The 26,565-nt window shown below is 33.1% G+C and overlaps 1 protein-coding gene across 5 annotated transcripts in view; it reads right to left on the bottom strand.

Moving 5' to 3' along the window:
- Positions 1 to 26,565, bottom strand: part of LOC114326725 (calcineurin-binding protein cabin-1) — a 262,120-nt gene that overhangs the window by 150,058 nt on the left and 85,497 nt on the right. For all 5 annotated transcript variants that reach the window (XM_050648086.1, XM_050648079.1, XM_050648068.1 and 2 more), the window contains exon 8: positions 19,299 to 19,441. In XM_050648086.1, coding sequence (XP_050504043.1) covers positions 19,299 to 19,441 — 143 coding nt within the window. The remainder of the gene's footprint in view (positions 1 to 19,298; positions 19,442 to 26,565) is intronic.

The raw sequence follows: 26,565 nt of genomic DNA on the forward strand, positions 1-26,565 counted from the left end.
TTTTAGGGGTGTAAACTACCCCTTATTGTCAAAAATTATATAAAATTATTGTAAATTTTAATATAGGTAATATTTGGTTTTGATTGGTTAAATAATGATTGTTTTATACTTTAGGATATATCAGAATATTTCAACCCTTAAAAACCACCCTTAATAACGTTACAGTTTTAATAAGTAGATATTTTAATAGATCTATACAGAAAAAAGTAGAATTAAAGAATTACAAAAACATTTATTTACACAAAAATACGAATTTACAAATATGTACAAATACAAATAGTTTTTTACTCATCTTCCAGTATACGAACCGGTTCTGAGGTATTATACATACATTGAAGATTGTCCATAAGCGGACTATTCGAATTTGTCGAAAAAAAAAATCGTTTTATAAACATAGCTCCTTCATTTTTGGTGATAAAAAGTTTTTTCAAAAATGACTTTGTAGAATTTTTGAAGAGTTATAAGACTGTGTCAACTAAATTCCGTAAGATCCCTTAGTTTTTAATTAGGGTGGGTTTAAAAAGCTCGAATAAGGGGGTGTTTGCTCGTAAATAGAGGTTTTAAACAGGTATATCTGGGTAACTGTTCACTGTAATGAAAATCTATGCGCAAGGAAATTTTAGTTGTTAAAAAATCTACAATTTAGTAATCCATATTTTTTTCGTATCTCCAATATTTTCGGAGATATTTTGAAGTAAAAGGTGAAAAATAGGAAATTGCAAAAAATTAATTTTTCTTTAAACTCCAATTTTTCTAAAATTAGGCCTTTTAAGGCCGGCCGTTGTATGAAAGAGAGGTCCCCAAGTCGCAGTGCAACAGAGAGAAAAGATTCTTTCCCGAGAGATGCTGCCTCTATCGGAGAAATAACGCAATAGATATCTAAGCGAAGCCGCGGACTCCAGACTTTATAGTCAACTGATAGTTTAGTTTCAGTACAGATTGGTATGCAGGTGCGGGCTCGCTAAGATGACTCGAAATCGTTTTATATATGAGGTGCGAACTTTTCATTTTCTAGGAGGTTTAAGGACGGGGTCTCGCTGAAAATTTTACTCGGATAAATACTGTGCTCGTATCTCGTGGTAAAATCTAAACCAAAAGTATTGGAAAAATCTATTTCGCATATTGGTTCATCATAGTTTGTTACCTACTTCTCATGTCCCAATATTATAAAATTATACCAGGGAAGAACAATTATATCACTCAAATTTGTCTAATTGTCTAATTTAGAATGAAAATGTAATTAATGTTTAGAACATTTAATGAAAGCTTATAACCAAGGATGGTACTAAAGTTGAGCAATTTGGTCCGTCGGTCTGCCTGACCGCGAATATAACTCCTCCGTCACTGTACCAGGTAGAATAGCGAATGAGGTGTCGAATGAAAGCCTATAATCCAAGGATGGTACTAAAGCTGATAAATTTGACCAAGGCTGTCTGTCCATCTGTCCGCCCGACCGCGAATGTAACTACTCCGTCATTATGCCAGGTAGAATGACAAATGAGGTGTCGAATGAATGGTTATAATCCAACGATGGTACTAAAGATAAGCAATTTGGTCCGTCGGTCTGCCTGACCGCGAATATAACTCCTCCGTCACTGTACCAGGTAGAATGACAAATAAGGTTTCGAATGAAAGCTTATAACCGAGGATGGTACTAAAGATGAAAAATTTGACCAAGGCTGTCGGTCCATTTGTCCGTCCGACCGCGAATGTAACTTCTCCGTCATTATGCCAGGGAAAATGACAAATGAGGTTTCAAATGAACGATTATAATCCAACGATGGTACTAAAGTTGAGCAATTTGGTCCGTCGGTCTGCCTGACCGCGAATATAACTCCTCCGTCACTGTACCAGGTAGAATGACCAATAAGGTGTCGAATGAAAGCTTATAACCAAGGATGGTACTAAAGATGAGAAATTTGACCAAGGCTGCCTGTCCATCTGTCCGTCCGACCGCAAATGTAACTTCTCTCCGTCATTATGCCAGGGAAAATGACAAATGAGGTTTCGAATGAACGATTATAATCTAACGATGGTACTAAAGATGAGCAATTTGGTCCGTCGGTCTGCCTGATCGCGAATATAACTCCTCCGTTACTGTACCAGGTAGAATGACAAATGAGGTGTCGAATGAAAGCTTATAATCCAAGGATGGTACTAAAGATGAGCAATTTGACCAAGGCTGTCTGTCCGTCGGTCCGTCCGACCGCGAATATAACTCTTCCGTCACTATACCAGGTTGAATGACAAATGAGGTGTCGAATGAAAGCTTATAATCCAAGGATGGTACTAAAGGTGAGAAATTTGACCAAGGACTTCCGGTTTTACAAATGGGACCGGAAATACCTACTGTTTTAAAGTCACCGGAATAGTAAAAGTGATATATTATTCGACGAACCTTCGCAAGGCGAGAACAAATATATACTTCCGGTTTCATGAGTGTCTTTCCGTCTGTCCTCCTACATACAACTCCTCCGTATTAATACAGATATAATGACAAATAATGAGGTTTCGAATAAAAGATTATAACACAAGGATGGTATTAAAGATGAGTAATTTAACATCGGACTTCAGTTTTAGAGTTGCAACCTCAAGTATCTGTTTTAAAGTGACTCAAAGTATGATATGAATGTAAATGAATATGATCCAAAATTAGTAAAATCGTATATGAATCGACGCAAAGTTACACGAAGAGTTAAAATATCGACTTCCAGTTCTACTTTCGATTACTTTGGATGAAAACCTAGGACTTACGAAGTCCAATTACTTGTTAACACATGCTCTTGTGAACATGAACGGAAAGAAATAACACGAGTAGCGTTCATCAGCAAATCATCAACGGCTGATAGCAAAACTCTACGAAACTATATATACGTTATAGTCTAAGATCCGAATATAGGTCGACCTGCACCCATCTGCTTTCCGGATGAGACATTTTTTGATTAAATTTCATACATAGACAAAAACGACTTGCATGGCTTGCCTATCAAATTCGTGTCATAGCTATCCTTAAGGTGGGGTGAGCTTAGAGTTTGAAATAAATATTTCAAGCATATTTTTTTGAATTTTTTTTGAACTTATAATAGAATTCTTAAAATCCCATGGACTGATCGGGTCACAAATGAGGAGGTCCTTACAGAAGAATGGGGAAAAACCGAGAAGTATTAACCACCATCAAATCTCAAAAGTTGGAATACTTTGGAGACATTATGCGAAATGAATCCAGATATGCCCTCCTACAAGCCATTCTGCAAGGAAAAATATTTGGAAAGCGAGGTCCAGGAAGAAGAAGAACATCCTGGTTAAAGAACCTCAGAACCTGGTTCAACTCAACATATGTGAAGCTTTCCTGCATTGCTGCAGATAAAATAAAGATGCCATGCCATGGTGATCGCCAACATTCGTCACGGACAGGCACAGCAAGAAGAAGAGGATAGAATTATTTTATTTTTAAATTAAATAAGCATATTCACTATAATCGTTGATTGATATATTGGACGGCCTCTAATATCTCAATCTATAATTCAATGAATTAAAAAAAAATAAGGAAAAATATTAAAAAATAAGCCAACGCTCAGTGAATCATGTGAAACGAAAAGATCAAAAATATTTTATTAGCTTTATGAGTATTATGAGTTTATCGAGCATAACTCTGTCGAGTTTTTTCAGTTATAACGATTTTTGACTTTTTGGTATTACTCAGAAGTCAAAACAACCAAATTTTTGCTCACGAATGGGTGAAAATCAACATATTTATTATAATAAAAAATAAGCATAAACAAAAAAAATTGTATGTGCAATTTGTATGCACGTTAAAAATTCGGTTAAAATTCACATTCTTATTCCAGTCAAAACACAATAATTAACAAGTCGCTGATGTGGCATTTCGATCATCGACCGAGAAACACATTAAATTTTTATTACTGGTGTTGATAACGTGAACGGTATCAAATTCACATCGTGGGCAGCTGTATTGATTTTAAATAATAAAAAATGTGGCAGAGTCTCGAAGAGTTATAACGCCATTGATGATGATGATGACCAAATACTTTTGAAATTACAAAAATGAATAGGTTTTTTTGTATTACAATCAAGATTATCGTTTTCAGGACAAGCAATTATCATCACAAATAGGATGTTTTGAACAGGGTTATTCAAAGCAGAGTGCTGCATGCACGATTTTTGAAAGAACTCACAATTGGAATTCGATATTTGGTAATCGAAATTACAATTCATGCTTAAATTTAATTGCTAATCACTATTTTCGTACCAAAAACCGGTTTAATGGCGATTGCTATAATAGCCCTATCTATACCTATAACCCATCTGCACACTAATGGAACGCAGATTCAGATAGAGCGCGTTAAACAGTCTTGCTACCTGGGAACTATTATAAATAATGAGCAGTAGAGCAAAAAAGTTGAAAATGGTGGAGGTATTTAGCATCAACGGTTCTCCTTTAAAATCAATATGACGGCTAACCCTTCAGCGGAATTCAGTCGCAATTTTAAATTTACACCACTATTGACCTCCCCTAAAGGTTAGAATTATAAAATTTGGGGCAGCTCGGAAACAAGATTCAATTCAATAATTATGCTCCCCACCCCTTTTTAATATATTCCCGCTAACTCGGAAAATATCAACCGCACGAAAAAAATTGTCAAAAAGAAATAATTGTAGGAAATCATATTTGAAACAATTTTAAATATTCGTAAAAAAAATGAAAGAGATCAAAATTCAAAATTATGTAAAAGTTAATTCTATCTACTAAGTTCTATTTTTGTATTATAGGTACCTACATTTTTGTCGTAAAACTCATAATTAACGAGACAATTCAATAGTTATGCTCTAACTCTAACCTCTAACTGTCACTATTTCCCCCCATAACTTGGAAAATATCGACATCATAAAATAGTTATTTTCCTAACTACTGCGGAAAGTGATAATTTCACGCACGAGACGCCGTTGACCCGAACGACGCGATAGCGGAGTTCGGGCAGGCATTCGAGTGCGAGGAACACACTTTCCGCACGAGTTATACCGCACGAGGTTTTCCGCACGAGGAATAATATTTATTCTAGGGCCGTACGTTTGGAAAAAGCCACAAAAAATAGAGTTATATCAATTTTTATTTAGAAGTGAAAATACACAAATCAATTATTTGACAAGGTTGTCAAAAACAAACTTTCAATATTAGTTTATTGCATGTATTATAATATATTATAATGCAATATTACAAGGTATTTTACTTTCCCGCACGTCGTGCGTGAAAGTGGAACTTTCGGAAAGGAAATGCGTGCGTGAATCTTTAGTACCATGGTTGGATTATAACCGTTCACTGTACACTCGTCACCTCATCTGTCATTCTGCCTGGCATAATGACGGGGTAGTTACATTCGCGGTCGGACGGACCGATGGACAGACAGCCTTGGTCTAATTTCTCATCTTTAGTACCATCCTTGGATTATAAGCTTTCATATGACACCTCATTTGTCATTCTACCTGGTACAGTGACGGAGGAGTTATATTCGCGGTCAGGCACACCGACGGATCAAATTTCTCATCTTTAGTACCATCGTTGGATTATAACCATTCATTCGACACCTCATTTGTCATTCTACCTGGCATATTGACGGAGTAGTTACATTCGCGGTCGGACGGACCGATGGACAGACAGCCTTGGTCTAATTTCTCATCTTTAGTACCATCCTTGGATTATAAGCTTTCATTCGACACCTTATTTGTCATTCTACCTGGTACAGTGATGGAGGAGTTATATTCGTGGTCAAGCAGACCGACGGACCAAATTGCTCATCTGTAGTACCATTGTTGGATTATAACCGTTCATTCGACCCCTCATGTGTCATTCTACCTGGCATAATGACGGAGTAGTTATATGCGCGGTCGGACGTACCGACGGACAGACAGTCTAAATTTCTCATCTTTAGTACCATCCTTGGATTATAAGCATTCATTTGACAACTTTATTCGGCAAAAATATTTCTTGGGGATTTTTTGTCCGGGATTTTTTGCGGGGATATTTTGTCAAAAAAAAATTGTGGGGATTATCTGTCCGGGATTTTTTGTGGGGATTATTTGTCCGGGGATTATTTGTGGGGATTATTTGTGAGGATTATTTGTGGGGATTTTTTGTCCTTGGATTTTTTGTCCGGGGATAATTTGTGGGGATTTTTTGTCCGGGATTATTTGTCCGGACCCCTAATAAACTCATATTTGTCAAGTACCGAAATTTCCTAAGGAAAGTTTCAAACGGGCCATTACGCTCCTGAATTTTTGATGTTTATTTAATTTTTTTCGTAGCGCCATCTTATACATAATTGCTACATTAACAGAGCTTAGATTCTTACAGATTCCTATACTTTTTGTGTATTATATGTACAAGATTTACGTTTCACATGCCAATTTCTATTAATTCCAGAAATTTATTTTAAAAGTACACCACGCAAAAAGTACTTTATTGATTCACATTTTTTTAACGTTACATCCTTCCGTTACATATAGGCTAGTGCTAAACGGACTTTTATCATGAAATTCATTTAAATACTTGAGTAATTTAGATATAAACGCTCTTATATTTATTGAGAAAAAAGCAAAACTTTCACATTTTTTTATAAACAATACACAACAGGTAGGGTAGCAAAAATATGGCTGTAATTAGCGAGATATATTGTTAGTAGGTTAAGCATTTTTCGGTATACATATATGCTCTAGATTATGAGTGGTGTACTTTATAAAGGTGATGGGATCGCCTATACTTGTAACATTACCAATGGCCGGCCTTAAATAAGTCAAACTGGTTGGGTGTATTGATAATACAAATATAAAAGGAATTATATAAAGGTAAAGACCAATTTTTAATTAGGGGGGTAGTTAGGGGGTTGTTTTCACTGATTTTTTCATAGAAAAGGCCAGGTACCGACTTTTTTTGATCATAAGTCGCTTAATTTTCAGGCTAGAAACTTTTTATTATTATTTTTTGAAAGGTCTAACTATACACTTGAAAAAATATTATTTAAGCTTTCCTTGAAAAATGCAAAGTTTTTCCGTTATTTGGCTTTGAATATTTCAAATTATGCATTTGACGAAAAAAGCTAACTTTTAACATGCCGTATCTCGGTTTGTATTGGTCTTAAAGATATTACAGAGAAAGAATTTGGTTTATGTTACTAAAAGATACAATTTTGATATCTACAATTCTTTTGATTAAATGCATATTTTTGAGATGTTCTCAAAAAAACCCTCTAAAATAGTCGATTTTTTCGTCGAAAAACTGTTACTTTCAAACGCGAATAAGTCGAAAAATATTAGTTTTACGAAGAAAATGTAAAAAACATATTTTTCTTAGAATTACTTTTTACATCGATTTACATGGTTAAAATGTAATAAAAAATTCCCGCCCCCGAGATGGGGTGGCAACCACCCTCAAGGTTTTAGCGTACAGCGGCATGATATAGAAAATGATCCTTGGACTATTCCCTACCTTCTGTGAAAATTTCAAGTAAATCCATGCTGGACGAAAAAATTGCGAGCCAAAATGCTTCATTTCCTCGACTATAATATACGATCGCTCTAATGAAAATTGATTTGAAGGTAAAAATCAAAGAAAATGAGCGGATCAATTCCGAACAAGGACGACCAAATAAAAACGACGGCAAGCATGATAGAATTATAAAGAGTAAAAAGAGGGCAATAGTTGCCATAGATAGAAAGAGTCATGCCTCTAGAAAATTATAAATCATAGGTTTATATTAAGATTATAACGACTAACTAACTAGTATTATTCATTCTTATCACTGGTGCTATAAACCTAATACCCCAGTTAAAAGAAAAAAAATCATGAAAAAATGTTAAACAGGGTTTTGAAGGTGCTAAACGGTAGATGAGAGATAACTGATGATAATTCCGTGAAGACGTACAGCTAATTTTTCTTCTTCTTTTTTTTTGAACAGTTACAAAGAATGAAAATCTCAGTATTTTGACTATAAAACGTTTCTTGTTCATTTTAGAGAAAAATATTTTAAATAAGTGTTGTAGATCTTAAAAAGATCTTTAATTTGATAGTACTCATATTAATATACATAAACAATTGACCTAGATAATTGCAAAAAACCCTCATTTTTGCACTAATTTATAAATATTAATAACTTCACTTTTTGCATAATGATATATAATTTAAGTACTTTAAATTGTGCCATTTAATGGGTTATTTAAGTGTGCTAAATTTCAACCAGATCGACCAAATAGTTTATGGGTTGTGACTTTAGAGATATTTTGCAAATCCCAATCAATTATTCGAGATCTATTTTTAAGATATGTTAAAAAAAATTTAATATTTTATTAAAATTGTTATTAAAAAAACCGTTTGAAAAAGACCCTACTTTTTAGGTTATAAACAATTAGAATAACTTTGACAGTTTTTATGTCACACGCTTGCATGTAGGCTCACTGAAAAGCTGGTGAAAAAATACATATTAAAAAAGAAAAAATAATTTTCTATGACCAAAATAGGAATCAAGTATTTTTTTAGTAAATCAAATTTTGCATTGTTTATAAACATTAAGAGCTGAAAATTGAACATAATATTGTATATGGTAATCTTTATTTTTATGATCCATTTTATAGATTGCATATGCAGTGAAATAATAAAAACTTATGACCCGTTAAATAGATGGTACTCGTGAAACACCACCAACGAAAGTGAAGGTGGGAACTGTTCGAGCTTCGCTTCCTTTTTTGGAAAAAAACTGCAATATATTAGGTTTGTTCTAGCAAACAGTCAAACTAGTCAGAAACCGTCAGCAAACAGTTAGTCAGTGAGTGAACATAATACAGTCACCAGTGCTATCCCCTCTACTCGCGCTGGTCCGCTATTCGCTGATGGTTTGAAACTGATGCTAGAACAAACCTAATATCACATTCCATAGCGCGCGCAACCTTCTTTTTTTAACTGGGGTAGGTCAAGAAAATAATAAAAATTATGCAAATTTCACCTTCTGGAAAAATTCGAAAATCCTGTGGAAATAAATTGATTCAATTTTACTATAAAAGTATGTAATTGAATTTTACAAGTATTTCGTAAAAATTCTTTAAATTTTATTAAATAAAGTATATTTTTATATAAATATAAAATAATTATAAATTGGTACACTACATTATTTTTATTTATTTTTTTATTTGAAACAATTAAAAAGTATTAAAATCCCTTAATAGTTTTTAAAAAACTAATTTTTGTTTTATTACGATTTAATTTACTGAAGCTATTAATATTTGTCTAGGTAGGCATCTAATAAGTAGAAATAATATTTTTGCACTATTTAATGATGTATGTTTAAGTTCAATAATTAGAATTAAAGTTGTATATTTGTTTTGATATTATGTAATATATTATTTTAATAAAATCATATAATTAAGTATAAAAATAAAGAATAAAACATTGTTTATGAATTTTAATTTGATTATTCTAGTGAACGTCTATAACTTCTAAATCGCTTATCGGCAAGTTGTAGTTACAGTTCATCCTCTACAAAATCTGACTCGACATCGTCAAGAACCACTGCAGCGCAACATTTGATTGCAACATTTTTTCTCCTTTTCTTCCACTGCATAGTTTGTACAAAGATCCGTACAGTTTATACCATATTTTTTACAGCCACATCTTGTACTTTTGCAACCCGTTGAACATTTACATGTTATTTGTTTTAATATCTCTTCAGGAATCAAACAATCTAAGGTGTAAATAGGTTTAAAACCCATATCAGTTTTTTCCATCCATATTGGGTAGCATCCAGTTTTTTACCTAAGCAGTGTTGTAATTGATGATAAACACGAAGTAAATGCTGATAACCTGCACCTTCTGTTGGGGGCAAATTTTTAAATTTAAAAGATTTTTTCCCTTTATTTCTTACAAATTTTAAAAAACGTAACTCATTTAATGTCAATGTTATTGTGTAACATCAATTGCAGCAGAATATAAAGCAATAATGATATCGCATCCATTTTTCATAATGTCCTCCTTGTTAGCATTCTCGTCATAAAAAATATTTATCAGATCTAACATTTCTGACAATGCAGTTAATAATTTGAATTTTCCTTGATTAAAAAAAGAAGACGTTGTATCACACCCAGTAAAAATATATAAGAACCCAACGTATTTTCTTAGATGAGAATGTTTAAAACTATTACAACTATAATAGATATATTTTCCTTTTTCGCCTTTTTTTTTCAAAATATATGTTATCGTCCGGAGCAGAGAGTTGCGCCAATATTATGAGTATATCGGTATCATTACCAATTATTACAACGGTTTTGTCAGGTTCATAATAATATAGTATGTCTGTTCGTAAAGAGCTGTCTGCACTATTAATACGTTTGTATCTTCATCTACTACTTTAGTTCGGTACCCAGATTTGTTGAGCTCTGCACATAAAAGTTCAATCGATTGCTTTTTATTTTTACTAACTGCTAAAAATATTTTTTGTTGTATGGATAAGATCGTGTTTTCAACCAATTTAATTTCTGGGCCTGAGCTGTCTTCTACATTGCGTCTTATTCTTTCACAACTTTTAGTTATAAATAAATATAAGTAATTCTTATGAAATTATTGTAAAATTAAAGTAAGTAATAGCAAAATGCAAATTTTTTCAACGTGTTTCAAATTGGGTACCATCAGTTGAACGGGTCATGACTTTTTATTTTTTCACTGCATATACAATCTATGAAGTGGGTCATAAAATATAGATTTCTTTAAACAACTCATTTAATTTTCAGCTCTTTATGTTTATAAACAATGGAAATATGATTTAATAAAAAAAAATTCTAACTTGATTTCTATTGGTCATATAAAATCCTTTTTACTATTTTAATGGGTATTTTTTCACCAGCTTTTCAGTGAGCCTACATACAAGCGTGTAACATAAAAACTGTCAAAGTTATTCTAATTGTTTATAGCCTAAAAGTAGGGTCTATTTAAGACGGTTTTTTTAATAACAATTTTGATAAAATCTTTAAACATTTTCAATACATCTTAAAATTAAAGTCGCAAATAATCGATTGCGATTTGTAGAATATCTCTACAGCCTCTGTTAGGGCAAGAACAGTTGTTTAAACAATTGCTCTCTGGGATAAACAAATTGAATAACTTATAAACTATTTGGTCGATCTGGTTGAAATTTAGCACATTGAAATAACCCATTAATTGGCATAATTTAAAGTAGTTAAATTAAATATCGTTGTGCAAAAAATACAGGTATTAATATTTATAAATTACTGCAAAAATGAGTGTTTTTTACAATTATCTCGGTCAATTGTTTATATATTTCAATATGGGTCCCACCAAATTAAAAAACTTTTTAAGGTCTTTAATATATATTTGAAACATTTTTCTCTAAAATGCACAAGAAACATTTTATGGTAAAAAAACTGAGTTTTTCATTCTTTGTAACTGTTTAAAAAAAGAAGAAGAAAAATTAGCTGTACGTCTTCACGGAATTATCATCATTTATCCCTCATCTATCGTTTAAAACCTTCAAAACCCTGCTTAACATTTTTACGTGAAATCGATGATTTTTTTCCCTATTAACTGGTGTATAAAGTAGAATATCGCTCGTCCCAAGTCTTCTTCAAGTTTAAGTCCAACTCTTGTTAGATCAGTGATCCCAGCATCTAAATTGCCTACTCTGCGTTTACTTTCCCCAAACTGTGACATAAGGATTGCCTGGAAGTGTTGTTCTGTTGTAATCGTGCTAGATGACCTGTCCATGGATAGTCCTGTCGCCAGGGGGGGTACAACGGCCTCGTTAATTCAGATGGACTTACCCAAATTTTTTTTATGTATTTTGACCCGTAGAACACGAATTTTTTGGGTAACAGTTGATCCGGATGTCGATAAGATTGTTATAGACCAAGAACTTGAGGAATCAAATAACAGCGATTTTTGGCAAAACAAAACAATATTTTGTATTTTTTGGGTCATTTTAAGCAAAAAATATTTCTACAAGTTTTTTAGTAGGATGCACAGTTTTCGAGATAAACGCGGTTGAACTTTCAAAAAATCGAAAAACTGCAATTTTTAAACCCGAATAACTTTTGATTAAAAAATAAAATAGCAATTCTGCTTAGCGCCTTTGAAAGTTCAAGTCAAATTATGTCGGTTTTGATTATTTGCATTGCTAAAAATTTATTGTGTTATTGCTAAACAAAGCTACAAACAACTAGTGCGTGAGTGATGTTTCTATGATTTCTCATTTAAAATCGAACGAGTAGGTAGAATAGGTACTAGTGCAATCAAGACTATTTCTACGTTACATGCGTTAAAACGCATGTAAAAGCACGGGAAACCCTACGTGTTTATAGCTTTGTTAAATAATAAAAAAATAAATTTTTACCAATGCAAATAATCAAAACCGATATAATTTGACTTAAACTTTCAAATGCGGTAAGCAGACTTGCTATTTTATTTTTTAATCAAAAGTTATTCGGGTTCAAAAATTGCAATTTTTCGATTTTTTTAAAGTTCAACCGCGTTTATCTCGAAAACTGTGCATCCTACGAAAAAACTTGTAGAAATATTTTTTACTTAAAATGGCCCAAAAAATACAAAATATTGTTTTGTTTTGCCAAAAATCGCTGTTATTTGATTCCTCAAGTTCTTGGTCTATAACAATCTTATCGACATCCGGATCAACTGTTACCCAAAAAATTCGTGTTCTACGGGTCAAAATACATAAAAAAAACTTGAGTAAGTCCATCTGAATTAACGAGGCCGTTGTACCCCCCCTGGCGACAGGACTAGGATTGGACACTTCCACTCTCTTGATAATGCTTAAGTACGTCCGCAACTGTAGAATTAGGGCCATCGGTACACAATTCGCAAATATTTTACGGCTATCACTACTTTTTCTGTCTTTACACGGCAAATTACGTGTAGTAAAATTCACACTGGTATGGATATGTACATATTACTAGAATGTCATTCTACTTGAAAATGTCATCATTAACTTAAAGAGATGGCTTTTGAATGTTCTTGGATAACTGTTATTTGTATAATTGCAAATTATTAATTCAGTTAATAATTGTGATAATTTTTTCACTAACTATGTATTCAGTGATTGTAATAATTTATATGTACAACAAAAACTAATACTCAATCGAGAAAAGAGGAAAAGTGTTAAAGCGACTTTTTAATAATATATTGTTACTATGAAACGCTTACAATTTTGGACATCTTTAACAACAAAATACTTGGATCACAGAATATGATGTATTCTCTGCTTGGATATTCTATAAATAATAAACAATAAATAACTTTTTATTAAGTTCACGTCTTAAATCAATTATTTATCAAATACACTATCAATATTATTTAATCAACAACTCAAAATATTCTCGATGCCATGTCAAATATGTAAATGTAAAACTGTCACTGTCTTGTCATCATATTCTACTTGACTCAGTGCGTTGTATGACAAAGATAGCGAATGTTCGATTTGAAAAATATCACCACGGACATGGTGTCCATTTTTTTCGAATCCTGAAAAAACTAATAAATATTTTTAAAAAAATTAAACGCGGAATGAAAGACTAAATTATTATCGAGGGCCGAAAGTCCCTTAGAATAAATAAAAAGTTTCTTTTGAATGAGATATTTGAAATTAAAAATCATACTACATTTTCTCTTAGTTTTTCACCCCTGTAACTTATTAAAATAAACATTATTATAGAGGTTTTCAGGGACTTTCGGCCCTCGGTAAGAACGTAATCTTTCATTCTGCGTTTAAATTTTTCAAAAATACTTATTAGTAGAGAGCGGAATATATGCACAGTGCATATAGATGAATATAATGCATATTTTCAGACAACAAACACAACATTGCATATTTAAGCTAAACACGATTTATTTTGCATATTTTAAAAATAAATTATATAAAAGTTTAAAATTTTCCTCTCTTAGTTGGAATTTTATAACTTCGATATGAACGAGCTCGTTATTTATCTATCTATCGCTCATCTGGACTTTCCCATTACTACCTGAATTTAACAATTATGGGTGTTCCCAGAAAAATATTATTTTATTAGCGTAGCAAGTCGTAGGTACCTACCTGCTTTTAAGGGTCTAATAATTATTTTGTCAGTTTCCGGCCAACATTTGTTTAAAGTAAACGTTGTACCGTATTTAGTGTTTTTGAAGTGATTGGTATATATTAAATTTAAATATGTCTACCATTCAAAAAAGTGCTTGGATACAGTGTTTTCCCGAGTTAAAGCTAAGTGGAGACAAAGTATTTTGCAAGGCCTGTTCCAAAATTGTAAGTTACATTCATTTTCACATTTCATTTTTTAAATGAGGAACTGACAAACAAAAGCATCATGTCCCACAAAAGAAATTTTTCTGGAAATAGTGTTTTTATTCGACAAATTCGCTTTTACTTCTATAAAGACGGACATAGAGAGAAGCATCAAAATACAAAAATCCATCAAATTGTACACAATTCCGCTTTTGTTCTTCAGCTTAAGTAACGTACTTTGTTCTTTAAGTAACGTACAAATTGCTAAAGAACTTATGTTCATAAAAGTTAATTTTAGTTTTTTACCAGATCTAATAAAGTCATTAGAACAAAGGAATTTACAATTAAGTGATTCGGTTAATCTTGTTAACACTTTTTCAACTTTTTTTTGTCAAAAAATTCCCGGAAATACAGGGATTACAATTAGAAATAAATTAAAAAATGTTTTAGAACAAAATGAGGGCTTCGATTGTTTGAGGAAAGTTGTACGTATTTTTGAAGGCAACTTTTCTGAAGATCTTACGACTTAATATATTGTTTTATTTTTGAGTATTTTTAATATGCATTTGCATATTTAGACAAATTTAGAAAAAATACCTGCATATTTGTAGTAAAAGTAATGCATATATATGCGCATATTTTGGTAATGTTGTGTTGCATATATTCCGCTCTCTACTTATTAGTTTTCTCAGGATTCGAAAAAAAAAAATGAATCCTCATTTAAATAGCATTGCAGCCGAAAATACGTACCCATCCTCTTAACAAGATCTAAGCAATTTGTCGTTACCATGACAATATTTTTTAATTAATAATTGACAAAATTTAAGGCTATGGGTACATAATTCGCAAATATTTTACGTGTATCCCTACTTTTTCTGTCTTTACACGGCAAATTACGTGTAGTAAAATTCACACTGGTGTGGATATGTAAACATTACTAGAATGTCATTCTACTTGAAAATCTCATAATTAATTTAAAGAGATGGCTTTTGAATGTTCTTGGATAACTGTTATTTTTATAATTGCAAATTATTAATTCAGTTAATAAAGGTGATAATTTTTTCACTAACTATGTTTTCAGTGATTGTAATAATTTATTTGTACAACAAAAACTAATAATCAATCGAGAAAAGAGGAAAAGTGTTAAAGTGATTTTTTAATAATATGTTGTTATTTTGGAACGCTTACAATTTTGAACATCTCTAACAACAAAATACTTGGATCACAGGATATATCTGATGTATTCTCTGCTTGGATCTTTCACAATTAATACACAATAAATAACTTTTTATTAAGTTCACGTCTTAAATCAATTATTTATCAAATACACTATATATCAATAATATTTAATCAATTTCTCAAAATATTCCCGATGCAATGTCAAATATTTAAAACTGTCACTGATTGTCAGTGTCTGACTGACAATATATGCTGACAATATTATATTCGGCTGAGTGCGTTGTAAGACAAAGACAGATTTGGAAAATATTACCACGGCATTGTGTTCATTTTTTTCAAATCCTGAAAAAACCAATAAATATTTTTGAAAAATTTAAACGCAGAATGAAAGACTAAATTATTACCGAGGGCCGAAAGTCCCTTAGAATAAATAAAAAGTTTATTTTGAATGAGATATTTGAATTTAAAAATCACACTAAATTTTCTCTTAGTTTTTTCACCCCTGTAACTTATTAAAATAAACATTGTAGAAGTTCTCAGGGACTTTCGGCCCTCGCTAATAAGGTAATCTTTCATTCTGCGTTTAAATTTTTCCAAAATACTTATTAGTTTTCTCAGGATTTGAAAAAAATGAATCCCCATTTGAATAGCATTGCAGCCGAAAATACGTTCCGATCCTCTTAAGATGTGTCGCACTTACTTTGGCGATTTTTGAATAAATATTTTATCAGCGCTTTTTGCTAGAGGTATGTTACAAGTGGCTGTAAAGAATCTTTATAGAAACCAAGCCATTTCATACATCATCATCACGTAGCGCTACAACCCTGGGTGGGTCCTGGTTGACTACAACTTTTTTCCAATTTGTTCGGTCTTCCATCAACCTAGGGTCAAATGGAATGTTTATTTTCCGGAGACCTGCTTGGATGTTATCTCTCCATCGCATTATGGGACGTCCGAGTGGTCTTTTGTCTGTAGAAATCTCCTCCCATACCAGTCTTACAAGCCTCTCGTTATGAAGTCTGTGCACGTGGCCTGTCCATCTTAGTCGCTGTGATTTAATTTCTTGGACAATATCGGTGTCATTCGAGAGTTATCAAGTAACTCTATGAGAATACGGTAACGTTATAAATAACATGTAAAGTATACAGTAAAATAGCGTTACCGTATTCTCCTAGGGTTACTTGATAACTCTCTATTGTAAAGTGCTTTTAATTCGATATCGGTTCTGATCCTATACTGGTTTGTGTTAATGTCGTGGTGAGGTCCGAAAATTTTTCGTTCAAAACGTCTGACCTTTTCTTCGTTTGCTTTGGTCATAATCCACGTTTCGCATCCATATGTTAGTACAGGTCTGACGATGGATTTATAGATTTTGATCTTGGAACTTCTTGTAAGATTTTTTGATTTTTATAAGTTTATCCAGTGCGTATAGACAGCGATTTGCCGATTTGATTCTGTCTTTGTTTATTTCTTCAGTAGCATCGTTGTCAGCTGTGATTACGGCCCCCAGATACTTAACAACGTTGTAATCTTTCTAAATTGAAGGTGTTGAACATATTTCGTCTTCTCTTCGTTAATCCTCAGCCCTACTTCGCTTGTTGATCCTTCCACCTTGTTGAAAATGTCTTTTATGGATAGGATGGAGTCTCCATCGAGATCAATGTCATAGTAATAGCTTGGGACCTTCAACCGATAGCAGTTCTGTTTTTATTTCGGCCGACCTCAAGGCTTTCTCTAATACAAGGTGAAAAAGTAGTGGAGATAACGCATCACCCTGTTGGAGTCCAGTGTTGATTTCAAAGCTGCCAGACAGTTTATTATTTACACGTACTTTAGATATTCCACTCTCCATACAGACTTTCAATTTAAAGAATGAACGAACAAAAATGATAAAATCAGACAAGGGTAAATGGACCCCGCCTAAAAATACAGACCACTTTCGTGACATCATTGACCACACTCTGCAAATCAACGACGAAACAGAGGTCTAAGTTCTAAACGAAAGTATTGTAAATGCGATTAAAGAAGCGGAGAAGTTGTGTTGTCATAAAAGGAAGAAAAAACATGAAAAAATAAGTCTCAACACTAAAAATCTTATAGAAGAAAGAAGGAGGCTAAGGGACAGGTATAACACTAAGCAGAACTTACTCAACTCAGTAAAACAATAAACAGAGAGATCCGAAATGACATAAGGCAACATAACATGAGAGAAGGTTGTAGAGGAAAATAGAAGTCTGAAAGTTCTAAGACACAACATGTCCACAGGAAAAAAGAACATACATAAGTTACGAAATAAACAAGACGACATTGTGACTGATAAGGAAGAAATAGTGAGAACAGTAAAAGACTTCTACAAACAACTTTATGAAACAAGTGAATCCGATGAAAGGTGCCCTTTACCAAAAATAGAGAATCAAGGCTCAGAGTTAATGCCGAACATTACTATTGGCGAAATTAAAAATGCGCTTCAAAAGATGAAGAACAATTAATCCCCAGGTGAAGACAAAATAATGACTGAAAGCATAAAACTAGGAGGAAATAAACTTCTCCTGGCACTTGCTAAATTATTTATTAAATGTATGTGCCAAGCGATAACACCGACGCAGTGGAACAACGCAGAAATTATCTTACTCCACAAGAAGGGAGATATCAGCGACCTTAGAAACTACCGACCCATTAGCTTGTTGTCACAAGTATATAAGCTATTCACAAGAGTTATTACCAACAGACTAGGAAGTAAGTTGGATTTCTATCAGCCAAAAGAGCAAGCAGGTTTTAGAGCAGGATATGGCACAAATGATCATTTACAAGTAATTAAGAACTTAATAGAAAAGAGTGTTGAATATAAAAAGCCATTGGTTCTAATATTTGTTGACTACGAAAAAGCTTTTGACACAATAAGTCATCAAAAAATGTTAAAAGCCTTAACAGAGTGTCGTATAGATCATCGCTATATAAACATGATTAAATACATCTATCAAAATGCGACAGCAAGCGTGAAACTGGCAGATAAAAAGACCAACGCATTTAAAATAAAACGGGGAGTGCGACAAGGGGACACAATTTCGCCAAAAATGTTTACAACATTATTAGAGCATATGTTTACGAACGCAAATCTGAGTGAAAAAGGAATTAATATCAACGGAGAAATACTTAGTCATTTGAGATTCGCTGACTTGAGGGAGACCTATATCCAACAGTGGATTGGTCATCCGAATGAGTTTCTTTGGTATTGAGAACTCCGCCATGGCATTCCATACTTGGCTTCTTTCTACGCTATCATATATGACTATCGAAAGTCTATGAAGAGTCTGTTATAGTCTCATCCCTTTTCTAGAAGCTGTCTCAGCGTGAATAGTTGATCTATTGTTGATATGTTTGCCCTAAAACCGGCTTGATATTCTCCTCGGACATTTTCAGCATAAGGCGTTAGTCTACTAAAAATGATGTTTGAGAGGATTTTATATGTCGTGTTTAGCAGTGACATTCCTCTATAATTCGCGCATTTTGTTTTGTCTCCTTTCTTGTGGATGGGCACTATAATGCTTTCCTTCCATTTTGCTGGTATCCTTTCTTCTAACCATATTTGTGTAATTAACTAGTTGATTTGGCGATGTAGTCCTTCTCCACCATATTTCAGAAAGCCATTTCAATAGTTTATTATTAATATTAGACTTTAATGTATTATTTATTTCGTTCTTTTATTCCATAAGCAAGGTTGAACGTTTTCAATAAATTTTGATGAACGTTTTCAATAAATTTTCGTTTGTCCGAACATTTAGTTATTAGGGTTTGAATTCCAAATATTCTACTTACCCAGAAATTCGTGTGCCGAAAACAAAATTGATAACGAAGGAGGTATATTGTTATCTAAAGGCTCTTCTATTTCGCCATTGTTTTCAGACTTTTCCCTTTTTCCTCTAAGATTTCTCTGTTTGGCATAGGCTCTCTGCTCTTCCCTACAAATAATTGTTTATTCATTAGAAACTAAATAATAATAATTGGTATTCCGTTGTTACTATAGACCCAAGTGATAATATCGTTTTGTAACAAATAAGAAGAACTTCTGTTGGAGTAAAAGTTGGGTGAAATATATAAACTCCAACAGAAGTAGGAAAAGAAAGGAAAGCAAGTGTATTAAAATGAAGGGCAGGGCCGTAACTACCATTGGGGCAACCCGAAGGGGCCCTTGTTTTGTTGGCCGTGCATAGATTTTAACGAGGAAAATAAGAATATGTATTTTAAAAGCAGATCCAAACGAAATAGTTTCAAATTACATAATTTTAAAAATACCTTACAGATGCACCCTAGACCTCAACATAAAGTTCAGGGGGCTAAGCTGGGGCCCCCCAAGACCATAAATTAAAAGTTTAAATTATTACCTAGGAAATTAGATATTTTGGCGTAATAAAACCTAAAATACCATTGCAAGAGGAGGCCCGGGCTAAGCTGGGGCCCCGAGACCTTTCGTAAAGATATAAATTGTTACTGAGAAAATTAGTCATTTTGGCTAAATAAAAACTAAAATGCAACCGGAATATGGGGCCCCCGCCCCAGCTATATTGTCTTAATCAATTTACCCCAGACCACATATTGGTACGTGAAAGGAACCACATTGTAGCCGAACAATTTACCTACTTGCATAAAACAGATAAGATAGTACTTGCAAAATTATTTAACTTAAAATAAGGTGATTTCAAAATTTTTGTGTTTTGTCAACACAAAATAGCAATATGTAGGTACAAGAAACTTCAGTTATGAAATGCATTAAAATGAGTTTTCAAGGGGTTAAATATCAAGCATTTTTCCGAACTCCCCATTCCGCTGGGGGATAAACCCCAGACCCCACGGTAGGGGCCCTCAGATCACGTTTGCCCCGGGGCCCCCAACATCGTAGTTACGGCCCTGATGAAGGGGCTTCTACGTTGGGAAGCTGATATAACAAAATACTACCTTTGCAGTAGTACTTGTATGAGAATGAGAATTGAAAAGACTCAGATGGTGAACTAATAACAGAAACAGAAGTAGAAGGATGAAACTGAATGCAATTAGGCTAGCAGGGTGTATAAGAGAATGACCACTTATACTCAAGGATGGTTTCGGCCAATTTTCATGCCGTCAAAGACAGTAGATCTACAGAATATAGATGATTGCTATAAAAGAGGATATTAAGATGAACAGAGGCTAGAAAATATAGCAGAATAACAATAAATCGTGGGCGCCAGAAGAGCGTTGAGTATGGCTCTCCCAGGTATCTAATATTGCTGCAGTAGTGCTAGTTAGTTGCTATGCGAATAAAATTAGTAACTATAGGTAAACATGACAAACAAACTAGGTAACAAAAAAATATTATACAACCCAATCAATAGTATATTTAACTTTTATCAATATGTACAATAAATTAGTATACCAATAATGTATATCCTAAAATTACCCCAAGAAATATTTTACCATAAAAGTATGTACAGCCTACGGTTAGAGTAAAGTTTAAACAAAGGGTGAACAAAGTCCAGCCCTAAAAATTGGTTTGAAATGTCAAATCCAATTTATAATATAAAAATGAACCAACACGCTACTGGAGATAGAACTCGTTACCTAGTCGTGCGGTTAGAACAATCAAATACAAGTTAAATCGACAATCTACCCTGAGGGGGATGAAAGCCAAGGTTAATTAGTTATAATATATAAAAAAATTACCAAATTTTCTCCGGATATTTGAGCTCAATTACATTTACAAGTGAGAAAAGAAACAAAAGAAATAAATTGATTAGAAAAAGACAAAATTTAAGCCTTGAAGAGGAGGTATTAATTATTTAAAAGAATTGAAAATATTAAATTGTTTCTTTTGTTTTTGTTTGGAAAAATATGTTAAACGCAAACTTAAGTGAAGTGTAATGTAACTTATTTAATCTGATATTTTTAATAAATGCTTAATGTTCCAAATATTTTAAAAATTAATGTTTTTGATCATAATAAAAAAAGAAATACTTAAACCACTGTCCAACACCAAACTAACTTCAATCCTGAATAAGAAAGAAACGTAAAGTCCCTTCCAAATATCCACAAAAAAAATGATGATAACCGAAAATCCAACTCAAAAAGATGGTTCCATATCCTATGCTACCCAGTGACCCAGTGACTGCTGCTAGAACTCCTGACTCATCCCTGGTGTTATTGGGATGAACTTTTAAGTGTTTTCAAGTGGCCGAAAGCGATTGTCCAAATTCTACCAAATTAATATACTTTTCTTCTTAAATAAATAATCAAAACAATATTTTTTCCTCCTTCAACTTAATTCACATATTCTGCAATTAAAGTAATAACTAAAATTGGATTTCATTTTTTTTTTCAAACAGACATCGGCCCCTTGGAGAAATTACTTATTGGGTGCGTTCGGACGACCATAGCGGCTGGCGGTCAGCAGAAATCGGCTGAGTAGTTGTATCCAGCCGTGATAGGGAAAGCTTAGTAAATCTCTCAGCGGCTGGCTTCCAGCGGTGACGTCTGACAGCTACTGCTGGCTCAGCTGTCCAGCCGCTGTGGTCGTCCGAACGCACAGATTGAGCTAACAGTCTAAACTTTCAAAAATTTGACAGTCCTTCTTGGTACTTGCGACAGTGGCTACTAGTGGAACTAATGTGCAGTGTTGGAGGTGTTGCCAGATGGAAAAGTAGCATTTTATAAAAATTAAATTATTAATGATTTTAATTAAAATATTTTCATTAAGTAACGTTCCGTTACAGTTTTCCGCGAAGAGTTGAAATATTAAAACTATAGTAACGTACAGTCATAAGATTTGACCACAGAAGAAATAAACATGACGCAAGATATAAGAAAGCGGGGAACACATACATAAGTTAATGGCAGTGAAATATCCAATAATCTATATTCGCTTCTTCATTTGCCCTATTTTACACATCAGCCCCTCCTAATTTCTTTTATTCTTCTTTCTTGCTATTTACATTCACCCCGAGACCGTGCATATTTGAAGTGATCTGCAAATTGCATATTATGTGATCTTCATTGTTCTATTCTGTTTCCAAGGCCTCCACTGTATCATAAAAAAAATCAAAAACCTACGTTATGCTGATGACACTGTTATATTGGCGTCTTCACACGAAGAACTGGAACAAATTATGAATAGGCTAGGCATGGTGAGTACGGAATATGGTTTGAAAATAAATATACAGAAAACCAAAGTAATGATCATCGATAGAATCAGAAACAACTAAATATGGATAAGAAACATGACAGGCTACGAAGTGGCCAGACAATTTAGTTCCTTAGACTCCGTTATTACTAACATTGGACAATGCGAAGACGAGATCGGTAACAGCCAAACTCACAAAAATATGGAACAACGCTGACATTACAAAAAATACAAAATTACGCCTAGTTCAAGCAGGAATATTTCCTATTGCCATCTGCGCTTCAGAGACTTGGACCATCAAAAAAAGCCGATTCAAACACAACACTACAATTATTGTTTCCTTTGCAGCTGTACTATCAACTAGTGAGAATCCAGAAGATGCCTCTTCTCATCTCCAAACCCACCTAAACCTACTCGCAGAATGGTATAATTAATGGAGAATTAAAATCAATGAAAGAAAGTCAGTACAAGTAACATTTACCATCCGCCGGGAAATCTGTCCTCCACTCACACTTAACAATACACACATCAGCACAGAAGTGACATATCTTGGATTGCACATCAACCAAAGGCTAACAAGGAATAAACACATCCAAATGAAACGTAGGCAGTTGGATCTCAAGCTCAGACAAATGTACTGGCTCCTTGGTAGGACATCCAAATTGTCATTAAATAACAAAATTTGTTTGAATTATTGAATTATTCCTATACAAAACCATATTGAGACCAATTTGGATGTACGGTATCCATCTCTGGGGATGCGCTAAATTAACATACATCACAACCACACAACGATTTCAATCAAAAGTCGTTAGATCAATTACGGGCGCACCCTGGTATGTTCAGTAATCTCACAATTCACAATGATCTGAATATTCCCTTTGTAAAAGATGAAATACAGCTGGCAGCGATCAACCATGAAAGTCGAACAAGAAACCATGACAACGAACTTATTCAACATCTCTACCAGAATAATGGGTCAATAATCAGAAGACTCCAGCGAACGTGGCCACAAGATTTAATACAACAGTAAAATAAACTTATAAGGAGGAGAGTCATTAGATGCTCCTTCTTCCTTGCTCAAAAATTTCATTTAAATTCACTTAAAACATTTAAGAAGTTCATAAGGAAAGTAAAAATATTGGCTAGGATCACGTATACTCAGTTATTAAGGGAGGGGGGGGATGGTTTGAAATATTAAATTTTTTTTATTATTTCAAATAAAAGTGCATACTTTCAAGAATACTCTCTGAAAATTTCAAAATAATTAGAGTAAAATTACCAGAGATACAGCGTGTTGAATATCCCTACCTTCGACTCGCTTTGCCGCTACTTCGCGCCAGCACGCTTGAGCGTAGTGAGAAACGTTAAACAACTGTTCGCCTTCTCTTTTGTAGATTACTCCTCGATTCAAAAAACATATTCCAATGTGCATCACTTTACGATTTGGCAGACAAATAAGAAAATGAAGATGTAGTTGTCAAAACTTTAAACGCATTTTTCTCAAAACTGCTTTTTCAAATGCGGTGGACATTGTAACTGAAAAACTACTCCGATCTACCTGATATTTTGCACAGATTTTCTTTAGACATTTCATGAGGTAAAAACGTCGAGATATTTTTCTCTTTTTGCTTATTTTTTGTTCAACAATAATAAATCTATTGATTTTCACAAAATTTTTTCCAAAAAATTCATTTTTTTGATTTCTGAGTGACACTAAAAATTCAAAAATCATTAAAAATTAAAAAAACTCGACGGTGTGACCTCGTGAGCTAATTAAATCTTTTTGAATTTTTTGTTTCGTATGATCTAGTAACGAGTTCTGATGTCCACCGCAAAATCCATTTTTTTGTGAGCTGCCTGTCAAAATTTGTCACCAATGGCTTACTTTTCAATATTTTGGATTGAATTTTCTTCTAAATATTCTATGAATTGTACTTAATATGTTTATTTAATTTAAAAATAAAATAATTGTACCATAGCTTCGAAAAAAAATTCACAAAAATGTGCTTGATATGTTGATTTCAAACCATACCCCCCCCCCCTTAAATAAGTAACAACTAAAATAATTACTACATTTACTAGCCAATACTTCATCTACTTTATGGATGTGAAATCCGGAAACTCAGTACAAGAACGGAATCAAACTCCTATATAGTTTTGGAAGTGCAGCATGATGCAGGTAACAAAAGACAGAATAAGACAAATCATGGACAGAACATCATAGAAGAAATACAGCAAGTATTTGGTAGGGACACGTACAGATAATGACAGACTATCGCTTGCCGAGTTAATATTGGATTGGCAACCACCTGAGCGAAAAAAAAACAAGAAAGATAAAAAACATCACAACTTGATGTGAGTCCAAAATACAATATCAAAGAGAGATCTATGGCCAGGAGACTGGGCCGATAGAGGTGAATGGAGACTGGAAACAGGAAGGCGGAGGACGCTATAAACCGAACATTATATTACTAGACAATTGGGAGTGGAATTAACAAACCTAGTATATTTGTAAAATTTAAAAAAGCACATGATGTGAGTCGAAAAGCATGGCAAAATCGAAGACAAAAAGGTTCGATTGACGAAAAAATTAAAGCTAAATAATCTTAGTCAGTGGTCAGATTGTCAATAAGCTCTAGAGGAAAAAGAAATGGAGTTTGGCTGATCTGTCATTAAAAATGTAATTAACAACTAACCTCGATAAACAAAAATGGGGTGAAATGTTATATTTATGTAACTACTAGCTGACCCGGCAGACTTCGTACTGCCTCAATAGATAAAAACAAACTTTTGTATACAATAAACTTAAAAACAAACAAAAGGAATTCGTAATTAATAAAGAAAAAATGCTCGATGTGAATGAGGTTTTATTATTATTTTTAATTATATACACGTTTGAAGTAATAAAGTTTAGTTAGAAGTAACAAAATAATAAAAACCATTTTTTAATAATATTGTGGCTTATTTCCCATTATAAATAGTTAAAATTATAACAAAATAAAGTTTGTAGTGCAACAGTTACAATCTTAGATTTGTTTATCTTATAATGAATATAACAGCTTTATTTTATCTACATTCAAAACAACCCTGTATTTACAATTGGGTTCAGGGTTGTCCAACTACCATATAGGTGTTGATTAATCAAAATAAAATTAAATATCATTAAACAAAATGACATAAAATTAAATAAAAATAAATAAAACTGAATAAAATTAAATAAAATGAAATAAAATAAAAAAATAAATCGAATTAAAAAATGAAATAAAATAAAATAAACGAAAATAAATAAAATACTTAAATTAGATAAAATTAAATAAAATTAAACAAAATTAATTAAAATTAAATAACATTTTATAATTTGCTGCTTGTTCTTTTTGTGTGCTCAGAACTTTTTTCCTGCTTGCCGTTCGTCAAAAAAGTTCGGTTTAGAGATATTTTTTGAAAATTTCGAAAAATTAAAAAATTCATATGTTGCCCAATTTACGTCCAAAAGTTAAACAGTTGCACTTTTCTTCGATGAAATTTGTTGCTCGTTCTTCTTCTGTCCTCAGAATATTTCTACGGCTTAAGATATTGTATTTCGGACACCGATTGTGCTAGAGAAAAAATTTTAGTACGGTTCTGCTCGGAATTCAGCAGTTAATTAAGAGTCAACTTACTTAATTTAGTATTTTTCACCTCATTATTATGAGAGTTATGGCGTCATCAGCAACCCCCCTTGTGACGTACGGGTATGAAATATAGATAACAACCTACACCCAGACCGGTCGAATATACCTGCCAAATTTCATAAAAATCGGTCAAGTGGTTTCGGAGGAGTATGGCAACAAACACTGTAAAAAGAGCATTTTATACATATAGATGTAAAATTTTTGGTGGCTACTAAAATGACTATATAAAACCGTATAAACCTTCCCTGAACTTCCACAA

The sequence above is a fragment of the Diabrotica virgifera genome, chromosome 1 (genome assembly GCF_917563875.1).
Source record: "Diabrotica virgifera virgifera chromosome 1, PGI_DIABVI_V3a".
Lineage (NCBI taxonomy): Eukaryota > Metazoa > Arthropoda > Insecta > Coleoptera > Chrysomelidae > Diabrotica > Diabrotica virgifera.